General features: G+C 37.1%; 1 protein-coding gene across 1 annotated transcript in view; it reads right to left on the reverse strand.

The window, feature by feature from the left end:
- SOS2 (SOS Ras/Rho guanine nucleotide exchange factor 2) overlaps positions 1 to 13,148 on the reverse strand; it is a 158,288-nt gene that overhangs the window by 75,282 nt on the left and 69,858 nt on the right. The window contains exons 3-5 of the mRNA XM_007943684.2: positions 9,941 to 10,072; positions 8,478 to 8,642; positions 4,941 to 5,144 (exon numbers count right to left, since the gene is read on the reverse strand). Coding sequence (XP_007941875.1) covers positions 4,941 to 5,144; positions 8,478 to 8,642; positions 9,941 to 10,072 — 501 coding nt within the window. The remainder of the gene's footprint in view (positions 1 to 4,940; positions 5,145 to 8,477; positions 8,643 to 9,940; positions 10,073 to 13,148) is intronic.

Here is a 13,148-nt window from a genome sequence, read left to right on the forward strand (position 1 = left end):
ATCAGAAGCAAGTGACCAACACAATAACACTAAGGTAAAGGAAGACACAGAGAAGTACACATGAGGTACAAACAACAAAGGTAAATACTTTTACACACACAATACTGCATTATCAGTAGTAGCAAACATTAATCTACACGTGGATACATAGGTAGACAAGCTAAATGATTAGGTATGGCTAAGCTAAAGATAATATACCATGACCACATATAAGTTTGGCAGATGATATTTCTACATATGTATTTGTATATGCTGTAAGAATTTCTATCTATATAATAGAGCTAACGGGGACAAAGTTATGATAATTTCTTAGCCCCTGCCAAACACCCTCAGGGAGTGAGTCGCTTGGCCTGCAGTCTCAGGACAATGGTCACAGGGGACATCAAGCTCAACTGGCAGAACATACTACATAAAACATTGTTCTACACCCTACTTTGGTGAGTAGCAACTGGGGTCTTAAAAGCTTGCAAGTGTCCATCTAAGATGCAACAACTTGTCTCTCCTCATGTGGAGCGAAGAAGAACAAAGAAAATCAAAGATACATAGACACAATTACTCTAAAGGACTAGTAGACCATGTGAACCTCAGCCTATATAACCCTGAGACCAGAAGAAATAAATGGTGCCTAGCTATGACTGTCAATCACTCAGAAAGAGATCAGATTAGGAGATCCTGGATAGAGTGGGAGAAAAATGTAGAACAAAACTAAAAATTAAAAAAAAAAAAAGACCAGGCTTAGTAGTCTGATAGAGCCTAGTGAAACCCCTGAGGCTATGGCCATTAGTCATCTTTTGGGCCTGTAATTAAACTCACTCACATGGCTTCCAGCCAAACAATAGACAGGCCTACAAGGTGAGCATTTACACCAGGTAGGTATACTCCTTAGAACCATCAATCATGGAAGATCAGAAGGGCAGCATTTGCACAAGGAAATAGCTCCTCTGAGCTTATTCCTACCTTCTGGAAGGAATGTATAGGAAAGAAGGACACAAGTAAAAGGTAACCACAGGGAAGGAATAGGAAGAGCTGTTACATTATGGGGTTTGCAATCAATGTCATGAAATGAAATGTGTATGAACTGTTAATTGGAAAATGAATTTCTTCTGTAAGCTTTTACCCAAATCATAACAAAACAATAATAAAGGGTATGTATCTCCAAAGAAGATATACAAATGCCCAATGAGTGCATGCACACGTGTGTACACACACACACACACACATACACACAAAATGCTCCATGTCATTAGTCACTAGAGAAATACAGATCAAAACCACAATGAGATGCCACTTCATATCCACTGGGATGGCTATGAGGAGCTCTGGTAGTTAAAGCATTCAGCTGCTAACCAAAAAGTTGGCAGTTCAAACCCCCCAACTGCTCCACAGGAAAAAGATGAGGCAGTCTGTTTCTGCAAAGATATACAGCCTTAGAAACCTATGGGTAATTCTATTCTATCCTGAAGGGTTACTGTAAGTCAAAACTTATGCAACAGCAGTGGGTTTCATTTGGTTTTTGGTTTAGGATGGCTATTATCAGAGAAACAGAAAATAACAGGTATTGGGGAAAATGTAAAGAAATTGAACCTTTGTGTACTGCTGGTGGGAACGTAAAATAGGGTAGCCACTGTGGAGAATACTTTAGGGGTTCCACAAAAAGATTAGCACAGAATTACCCCAAGACCCAGTAATTCCACTTTTAGGTATATACCCAAAAGAATTAAAAGCAGGGACTTGAAACATATACCTGTACACCAATGTTCATTGCACAATATCCAAAAGGTGAAAACAACCCAAGAGTTCATACACAGATGAATGGATTAGTAAAATGTGGTAAATACTAACAATAGAATATTATTCAGCTTTAAAGAGAAGTTCTGATACATGCTACAACATGGTTGAAACTTGAAAACATGCTGTGTGAAATAAGTGAAACACGAAAGGACAAATATTATATAATCCCACTTATATGAGATATCTATAATAAGTAAATGCATAGAGTTAAAAGCTTATTCTTGGTACCAGGGGCTAGGGGAAATGGGAAATGGGAAGTTATTGTTTAATGAGTATTAATTTTCTGTTTGGGGTGATATAAAACTTTTGGAAATTAATAGTGATGATGGTTGTACTACATAGTGAATGTAATTAATATTACAGAATTATACATTTACAATGGTTAAAATGGCAAATATTTTGTTATCTATATTTTACCACAAAAGAACTTCTAATTATTAGGTAAAAGCAATGATATAAGTGTTAAGAATATATTTTCATCAATCTCACACCAATATTTTCCAAGACATAAAGTCAATCATGAATAAGGAAGGGAAATTAAAAATCCCTTGGATTACAGACAATAAAATACTGACAATATAAATTCCAGAAAGTTTTTTCTAATAATTCTAAGAGTTCATTTTGTAGATGATTGTAGCCAATTCTTTACATAAAGAATCATGAGACCTTAGTGTTTTAGAACTGGCTAAGATGCTAAAAGATTTGATCAAGGTCTTACAGAATTAATGACAACAGCTGGGATCAGAGTAAAGATCCCAGAAACATTATGGTTTCACAATATGAGGTCAGTCTCCTGAATCTGAGGTAGAATTAAATACTTCAGTCAAGCTCTCATGTGTGAATTAGAGCTGAGAGGCAGGTTCAAGTCCTCTGGACACAAACAGATCATCTAACTACCCAGGTTATAGCCAACTATTATTCACCCTAGCATTTTATAATGGAGACATCACAGGCTTTGGAGCCTGATGAGACCTGAGTTTGAATTTGCTCTACCATTTGCTAGATGAATGACCCTCAGATAAGATGATGATGACAATAACAGCTAACATTTGTTAAGCACTTACCATATTTCAGGTACTATTCCATGCACTTGTAGTGTAACCTCCTAACAACCTGAAGTACTATAATCATTCCAACAGGTAAGTAATTTGCTTAGGGTCACACCACTGGTATACTAATACCTATCCTCATAGGGTTCTTATGAGGATTAAATCAGATTATTTCTACAACATGCTCAGCACATATTAGGTCCTCCATAAATGTGAACTTTTTTGAAGACACAGGAGTAGGGCCTACAGGAGTAGATTAAGATCACTCTTAAGTCATGCATTTCTTCATCTTATATTTGCTAAGCACTATGCTCTGATGTCAGATGGTCTTTACTTCAAAAAGTTCATAGCCTTGTCTATAACCAAAAAATTATAGACACTGACAGAGGAAAAAGAAATCTTATTTTTTTTTCTCTTGACCCACTCAGTATTATAACAGAAATTTTCTGTCAAGTCAGCACTAATTCAGTGAAAAGGAACTTGTAAAAATTAATTCTTGAGGTATGTAAACTGATGCACAATGGAAAGGCAAAGGAGGTAATATTAGCTACCACCATTTGCAACATTTTTATTCTTCATACCACTGCAGATAAAACCCAAAACTCAATAACACACTAGCAAAAAAGAACCCAAATTCAAGCTCAAGCTATAGAATTAATTTGGTCAAGTGATAACCATTTTGTGTCAATTTCCTCACCTGTAAGATAGAGATGATACTAGTAATACCTGCCATACCTATGTTACAGTCCCTGAATGGTGCAAATGGTTAATGTGCTCAGCTACTAATAAAAAAAAATTAGAGTCCAAGTCTACCCAGAGATGCCTCAGAAGAAAGGTCTGGCAATCTACTTTGAAAAATCAGCTATTGAAAACCCTACGGAGCATCGTTCTACTGACACACATGGGGTTACTATGAGTCTGAATCAACTCAAGAGCAACTGATTTTACTTCTCTCACAGGATTGCTATAGGGGTCAAATAGTATAGGACATACTTTATAAAACATAAAATGCTAACTACTTAAGGCAGTATATCCAGTGGGAGTCATTTATCAACACTGTTAACCTAAACATATATAAAAAGAAAAAGGATAAAAGCCAATTAAAACACCTTAAACTATCAATGACTCATTCGTTTGGAAAAGAACAAGAAAAGCTAACCCAGTTTCTAATCTGAAGCACTGAGCCACCTGTATCTGAGCATCACAGAACTCATGTAATAGTTGTTTGGGAGAAGAAGTCAGGAGGTGGAAGATTACATAAGCTGACGGCTGAGTATTTCAAAAGTGAAGGGCAGATACACACATATTTAAGGAAAAATAAATTATGCAATAAAAGGAGAAAAGAAAAAGAAAAACCTTTTTCAAAGACAGTATTTGTCTAGTTGGATTGTTTGGAATTAATTCTGGAAATTACAGAAGTAAAAGCAACATGGACAAGGTTCCCTGGATCCCATCCTACTCAGCCTACCCCCATCTCCTTTCTAGAAAGAGGAGCTCTGCTTTTGTTTTTGTGGCACTCTGCACAAAGTTTTATGTTTACAAATTCCATTGTTAAAACTATAAACTATTATCATAAAGAACTTACCAAAAAGACAAGAAAAAGTATAGGGCTTTCTTCTTTAGACTCTGTGTTGTTTTCATCACCTCCAAATCAATGACTATAAATCTTAGACACTGCATAGCATATTTCATGACAGTGTAATCCCTCTTTCTAATTTTGTCTAATTTCCACTGTCACCACATTTATTACATCAGTATAATAATTCATGTATTTTTAAAACCCACAAAACTCAAAAATCAAACTCACTGCTGTTGAGTTGAGTCCAACTCACAGCAACCCATCCTTGGGTTTCCAAGGTGGTACCTCTACAGAAGTAGATTGCCCCATCTTCCTTCTGAGAAGTGGTTGGTGGGTTTGAACCACCAGTCTTCTGGTTAGCAGTCAAATGCCTTAGGCACTACGCCACATTAAAGAATATTTTTGTTTTACATACATATACAGTATATAAAGTTAATATTTATAATTTTAAACTGCAATATGTGTATATGTCTTTTTGGGGTACAATTCAAATACAATTTCGAGCACAAAAAAGTACTTACAGAAGGTTTAAACAGCTTTCTGTCAGAAAGGAAGGCTTCTCGAAATACTTTTATGATCATATTAAGTTCCCGTAAATACTGTCTTTCTTCTGCAATTTCAGTTCTGATGAGGTCATAGTAGTTCAATTCTCCTGAAGAACTAGGCTCATCTTCACAGAGAGAAACCAAACCTATGTCATCCTGATCAAACATGTCCATCAAAACCTAAGAAATATAAATCAGTAATGTATAAGCATTTTCCTTACTTTTATAAATCTGTCTCAAGGTACTTTGAATTATAATTCAGGCTAATTTATATGAGAAAACTCAGAATAAGAGAAAAATAAAAAGGTGAAGGGGAAAAATGATAAAGTAAAACTAGATATGACAAAATAAATATTTTTGGAATCAGATAAACCTAATTCTGAGAAGTGTATGTGGGCAGATGCTCACACATGTATATGTGTACACATATATGTGTGTCCTTGTGTATAATATATGTTGTTGTTGTTGTTATGTGCCGTCGAGTCAGACCCGACTCATAGTGACCCCTCCTTGGGTTTCCGAGGCGGTATCACTACGGAAGTAGATTGCCCAACGTTCCTTCCGAGGAGTGGCTGGTGGGTTTGAACCGCCAGGCTTCTGGTTAGCAGTCAAGTGCCTTAGGCACTATGCTACCAGAGCTCCTATGTATACACATGTGAAAAACATCATACCTTTGGTAAACCATCACCTAAGCCAAAATCCCAGGTCAGCTACTTACTCATCTGTGACTATTGTTGTTGTTACGTGCTGTCGAGTCAGACCTGACTCATAGCAACCCCTCCTTGGGTTTCCGAGGTGGTATCACTACGGAAGTAGCTTGCCCAACCTTCCTCCCAAGGAGTAGCTGGTGGGTTTGAAGCGCCAGCCTTCTGGTTAGCAGTCAAGTGCCTTAGGCACTATGCCACCAGAGCTCTTACGCTACCAGAGCTTTATCCTTTTTGAAACTCAGCTTCCTTATATGTAAAACGTAACTGACAGAAGAATTCAATGATGCAATGTATAAAAGGTACATATTACGATATCTGGTAAATAGTAGGCATTCAATATGGCAGCTCCTTATACTCTACTCCATGGATGGTAATATGCACTTGGGTAGAGTTAAATGGAGAAAAGAAGTGATACTACTATAGAAGCATATAATAGATAGCAGTGTGATGCTTTCTGATGCATACTTACTATACCAACAACTGCTAATTATATTCATTTGCTAAAACCAAACATCCCACAGATTCTTAAATTAATGTATGACAATTTCTCCTTTCACAAAATAGGAAAGACTGCTACTTTGGACTTAAGTCAACCAATAGGCAAGCACTAGTTATAAATGAAAAGCAACAGGAAAAAGGTGACCACAGATTTCAGAACTCATAATAGTTGGGGAAAAAAACAGGCCTAGTTAATTGTATATCCAAGACTTACTGAAACCGACTTTCTTAGAGTTCAAGAAAAAAGATAAGGTATAATTCCAAAAAGGAAGCTCCAGAAGTGAAACAATTTCAGAGAGATGAGAGGAAATTCTGACAACACAGTAAGAGATACTAACATTCGTTCATTCTGAACAACATCTACTAACCACCAGAAATGGTGCCAGATGTTGGTAAAATACAGTAATGAACAGGAAAGACACGGACCCTGCTTTCCTGGTCTTCAAAGTAAGCAAGAAAAGGAGAAGACATGTAAAGAAGCTAATGTAACTGAACAAGAAGCTAGCTGATAAAACAATATATTGAACAGACTCGCACAATAATGGAAGGCAGGATACATAAATACACACAGAAGTGCTACTGTTCTCTAGTTTTAAGGTAAGCTATACTTGCTATCTCTAACTTCATACTTTCATTTACTTCTGAAGCCTGTTATTCTATTGAATCTGCTCTCACTAATGATTCTAATGCAAAGTATAATGGCTTACTTTATAGCCTTACTTGTTTTTACTAGTTTTTGACACAACCGACCAGTCTCTACTTCCTAAAACTTTCTCTTCCCTAGGGTTCTAAAATACCATTCTGTGTTTTCTTCTCTATCATCCACTCAGGGCTCCAGTTTGGGGCTTCTGGTCACACAATACCAAAAGTCTTGAATTCAAATAATACAGGGGTGAGATACATAACATTAAAGTAATGTAATGAGCAATGTAGATTCTATCACCTAAAGAAAAATAACAACTATTCATTCAATGCCAGCAAATTTATCTCAGGCCTCTTGAATTTCTTTTTTTAAGGCAAGTCTGAAATCTAGATTTTCAAGTGAAATTTTTGATTTATAAATATAAATAGAAGATAAACAATTTAAAATTTTAAGAAACAAATCTAGAGGTCCTATTCACTAACATCTACTATACTTTGTCTTAGAGTGAGCTCATCCACTTGGATGACTTGCAACTACTATCTATGTGATGATTCCTAAATATTTCTAGACTCAGCATCTTTCTGGACTCCAGACAAGTTTTACCCAAGGCTTGCTAGATAGCTCCCTGTCTGATCAAACCTATATATATATGTACGCTCTACCCACTAATAGCATTACTTACTTGAGTAGTCTTCATAACTAAAAAGCTTACTACCCTAAATTTATCACTTCTCTATCTTCTCTCTTAAAACAAATGAATCATCAAATCCTGTTAACTCCAACTCAGAAATATTTCTTAAATCTGGTTAGTTCTAACCATCTCACTCTACACTTTAAAAAATTATCTCTTACAAAGATATGTTAGTTTTATAATTTGATCCCCTTGCCACCGTCTTTACAATCCCATTCCAAAATTTTGTTCCTAAAAACAAGTTTATCCAGGTTTGCTGGTCTGATAGAGTTTGGTGAGACCCCTGAGACTATGGCCCCTAGCCACCTTTCAGGTCTGGAACTGTTTTGGCTTCCAGCCAAACAACAGATGGGGTGATCATCTACATCAGATAGATACACTACTTGGAGCAATCAATTACGGGAGAACAGAAGGGCAATGTTTGCACACGGAGACAGCTTGGGGGGTTGGAGTGAATGGAGGTAAGGGCACAGGGAAGAGGTAACTACGGGGAGGAAGTGGGAAGAGAACTGTTAAATTGTGGGGAATTGTAGTCAATGTCATAAGACAAAATGTTTATGAACTGCTGTATGGAAAATTAATTTCTTCTGAAAACTTTCACACAGATCACAATAAAAATTTTAAAAAAAGTCTGTGTCATACCCTATATAAAACTGATGCTAGATTTTGATTGCTATCAGCATAAAAATTCTAATTTCCTTATGATAAAGGCAATTGATAATCTGATCCCAACCTACTTCTTAGCTTCATCTCACTCTCAAACCCTTCTCCTTCTCATTACCTGCTCCATGCAACCACCTCTTGCCACCAAATAACACCACTCCCACTCCCCATGTTTAGTCTGCAAAGCCAGTGTCTTCCCTTCTCCCAATACCATGAATTATAAAAATTAATAATTATGTAAAAAAAAAATAGCAGAACTGACATCTACTCACTATTATTAAAATTATGTTTAAATATCTTTTCACACCTACCTTATCTGCGCACATTGACACTTTAATGTCCTGCTGAGATATTTCATAATGACGGATATTAAAAACATAATTACCAGCCAGTTTCAAAATATCAGCTGAGATATACTCTAGTACAGCCACAATATATAAGGAGACATGGTAGTCTACTTTGTATCCTAATACTTCCTGTGGAAAAATAAGTAATTTAATTGGGGTCAACGGTATTGTCAAGTATCAGTTAAATACTTAAAAATCACTACTTAATATTTTTGCTTACAAAGGACTTTCTGTAAATCAAATGTTTAAACTTATGGGTATCCTAAGATATAAAATGAACCTATGGTCCCAGCATCAGGGGCTTTTTTTTTTTTTTTTTAAAGAAGGAAAGAATTTAGCAAATCTGTCTTTGATGAAAAACAAAAATAGATAATTGATTCTAACATAGAAATCTTAGGCTGGACTTTGCTAAAAGCTACTTAATAAACTATCGAAAAACTAATTTAATACATATCTGCTATTTTTAAAGGTATTTCTTTAACCAAACAAAACAAAACCAAACTCACTGCTGTTGAGTCAATTCGACTCACAGCAACCCCTCCTTGGGTTTCTGAGGTGGTACCGCCACGGAAGTAGATTGCCAAATCTTTCTTCCGAGGAGTGGCTGATGGGCAGTCAAGTGCCTCACGCACTGTGCCACCAGAGTTCCTATTTCTTTAACTAGTATTCCATAATTGCTGTGGTTTCTACTGAGGGGAAGATGTGTGTGGGGGACAGGATATTCTTGAAATTGCTACAAAAGGGTCTTCAAATCCATGTACAAGTATTTAATATAGACTATATAGCACACCCTCAATTACTTTTCAAATGTATATAAAGGTATCCATGATAAATAAGGATTAATTTTAAAATAGCTCTGAACTCACAGTAGCTTTTCACATGTATTTTCTTAAACAACAAAAAGGTTAAGAATCATGATCTACTACAATGAAATCAGAGAGGTAGCAGTCATCGGAAGATACCACAAAGATGCATTACTAGTACCATTAACTTTTAATATATTTGAAAGGCAAACTGATTTTATCAGAATATATTAATCTTTACTTTGTGTAAACATTAGGATATACATATAAATGCATGTATATGTATATAGATACACACCTACAAACACACATACACACACTGATTATGCTATGTAAATACTATATAAATACACAAATAAAAACCTGTTGACATCATTTGAATTCCAACTCATAGCAACCCTACAGGATAGAGGAGAACAGGCCCATAGGGCTGTAATTAAGGAAGTAGACTGCTAAATCTGTCTCCCACAGAGCCTCTAGTGGGTTCAAACTGTCAATCTTTGAATTAGTAGCCAAGTTCTTTTAACTACTGTGCCACCTGGGCTCCTTAAATATATTTATACTACATAAACAAAGTATCCTTGTTATAAAGAACCTCCCCCAATATTTCATTTTTTTAATTACCTTCAATGAAGGATGAATTTTGTCCACAGGCAGTAAGAGAGGATTTCTTCGTTTCCGTTTCTCTATGGCAGATTGTGCATCAGCAATAGCCCATTTATCAATTGGATGAGGAAAGGTCTTTTGAACTCGTTCCTGTTCAGATCATAACAGTACCACTGTAGTATTAATTTTCACAGAAGTGCTTGTAAGTAGAAAATTCATACAAAATTCAATTTTATCACTATACTCAATGTTAACAGGTAACAGTGACATAGTATGTTCTGATTCCTGTAATAAATGAGTTTTTCATTAAAAAAAAAATCTACAAGACTATCAAAATTTTCTACATGATTCCCATGGGTAAAGAGAAAGGTAAAGTTGAAAAAAGCTTAAAAACATGCGCAATTAAAATGGGACTGATAAAAGAAAAAGTAATAGTATACAGGAGAGGTTAAAACTAACGTGAAAGTGTATTAGTGATTTTATAATAAAGTCTCTTATGTCAAAATTGTTTACTTAGCCAAACTTATTAAAACATTAATTATTATGCAGCCACTCTCTTTTGTTAATCTTGTTGTTGTTGTTAGGCACTGTCACATTGATTCTGACTCACAGTAACCTTATGCACAAAGGAACGGAACACTATCAGGTCCTGTTCCATTCTCACAATCACCACCATGCTTTAACCCATCACCACAGCCACTGTGTCAATCCATCTTGCTGGGGGTCTTCTATTTTTTCACTAACCCTCAACTTTATCATGAGCTCTGGTGGTGTAGTGGCTAAAGCAGTTGACTGCTAACCAGAAGGCTGGTGGTTCACACCCAGCCACTCTTCAGAAGGAAGGCTGGGCAATCTACTTCCGTAGTGATACTGCCTTGGAAACCCAAGGAGGGGTCGCTATGAGTTGGGTCCAACTAGATGGCACATAACAACAACAACTTTATCAAGCATGATATCCTTCTCCAGGATTGGTCCCTTCTGACAAGACTAAAGTACAAGAGATGAAGTCTTGCCATTTCTCCCTTCTAAGAAACAATCCAGCTGTACTTCCTTCAAGACAGATTTGTTGATTTTTCTAGCAGTTCATGTTGTTGCTGTTAGGTGCTGTTGAGATAATTCTGACTAATAGCAACCCTGTGTACAGCAAAATGAAACACTGTCTGGTCCTGCGCTATTCTCACAATCCCTGGTATGCCTGAGCCAATTTTTGCAACCACTGTGTCAATTCATCCATTGAGGGTCTTCTTTTTCTCTGACCCTACACTTCACCAAGCATGAAATCCTTCTTCAGGGAATGATAATATGACCAAAGTAGGTGAGACGTCTGGCCACTTTCACTTCCAAGGAGCATTTCAGCTGCACTCTTCCCAGAAAAAAATTGTTCATTCTTCTGGCAGTCCATGGTACTCTCAGTATTCTTCACCAACACCACAACTCAAAAGCATCAATTCTTCTTTGGTCTTCCTTATTCATTGTACAGTTTTCACATGCATGAGGCAATTGAAAATACCATAGCTTGGGTTAGGTGCATCTTCAAAGTGTCTCTGAAAATGTCTTCTAAGTGACAACTTTGCTCTTCAACAATTTAAAGAGGTCTTTTGCAGCAGATTTGCCTACTGCAGCAGTATGACATCGAATTTCCTGACTGCTGCTTCCATGGCTGTTGATTGTGGATGCACATAAGATGAAATCTTTGATACCTTCAATCTTTTCTCCATTTATCATGATTTTACTTATTGGTCCAGTTCTGAAAATCTTCGTTTCCTTTGAGGTGTAATCTATACTGAAGACTGTAGTCTTTGATCTTCACCAGTAAATGCTTCAAGTCCTCTTTACTTTCAGCAAGCAAATTTGTGTCATCTGCATATTGCCGGCTGTTCATGAGTCTTCCTCCAATCCTGATGCAGCATTCTTCTACACAGTCTAGCTTCTCAGATTATTTGCTCAGCATATAGATTAAGTTAAGTAAATATGGTGAAAGGATACAATTCTGACACATGCCCTACCTGATTTTAAACCCTGCAGTACTTCTTTCTGTTCAAACAAATGCCTCCTGGTTTATGTGCAGGCTCCTCATGAGCAAAATTGAGTGTTTTAGAATTCCCATTCTTTGCAATGTTATCTATAATTTGTTTGATCCACACAGTTGAAGGCTTTTATATAGTCAATAACACACAAGTAAACGTCTTTCTGGTATTCTTTGCTTTCAGCTAAGATCCATCTAACATCAACAATGACATCCCTCTTTCCGTATCCTCTTCTGAATCTAGCTTGCATTTCTGGAAGTTCCATGTTATATATTGCTGTAACAATTTTTTAATTATCTTCAGCAAAATTTTACTTGCTTGTGATATTAATGATACTGCTTGATAATTTCTGCATTCTGTTGGATCACCTTTCTTTGGAATGAGTACAAATAGGGATCTATCTCTTTCAGTACTGGCCAGGTAACTGTCTTCCAAATTTCTTGGTATATGCTAGTGAGCACGTCCAGCGTTGCATCCAATTGTTGAAACATCTGAATGGGTATTCTGTCAATTCCTGGAACCTTGTTTTCACCAATGCCTTCCGTGCAGGTTGGACTCCTTGCTTCACCATCACTGGTTCTTGATCACAGGCTATCTCCTACAATGGTCTAATATCAATCAATTCTTTTTGGTACAGTGACTCTGTGTCTTCCTCCCATCTTCTCTTGATGTATCCTGCATCGTTCAATATTTTGCCCCTACACACTCACTGCCATCAAGTCAGATCTGACTCATAGAGACCCCTCCTTGGGTTTCTGAGGTGGTATCACTACGGAAGTAGATTGCACAACCTTCCTTCCGAGGAGTGGCTGGTGAGTTTGAATCACCAACCTTCTGGTTAGCAGTCAAGTGCCTTGGGCACTACACCACCAGAGCTCCCATTTTGCCCATGTTATTGTTGTTGTGAGGTGCCGTTGAGTTGTTTCCAACTCATAGCAACCCCATGCACAGCAGAATGAAACACTGCCCAATCCCACGCCAGCTCCATGATCCCTGCTATACTTGAGCCCATCATCGCAGCCACTGGGTCAATTCATCTCGTTGAAGGTCTCCCTCTTTCGTCGACCCTCCACCCTACCGAGCATGATATCCTCCAGGGAATGGTGCCTTCTGACAACATGACCAAAATAGGTGAGACGAAATCTGGCCATTCTCACTTCCAAGGAGCATTTCAGGTGCACTTTTTCCAGGACAGATCT

The sequence above is a fragment of the Orycteropus afer genome, unplaced genomic scaffold (assembly GCF_000298275.1).
Source record: "Orycteropus afer afer isolate SDZICR_OR568_19922 unplaced genomic scaffold, OryAfe1.0 scaffold00111, whole genome shotgun sequence".
NCBI classification, from domain to species: domain Eukaryota; kingdom Metazoa; phylum Chordata; class Mammalia; order Tubulidentata; family Orycteropodidae; genus Orycteropus; species Orycteropus afer.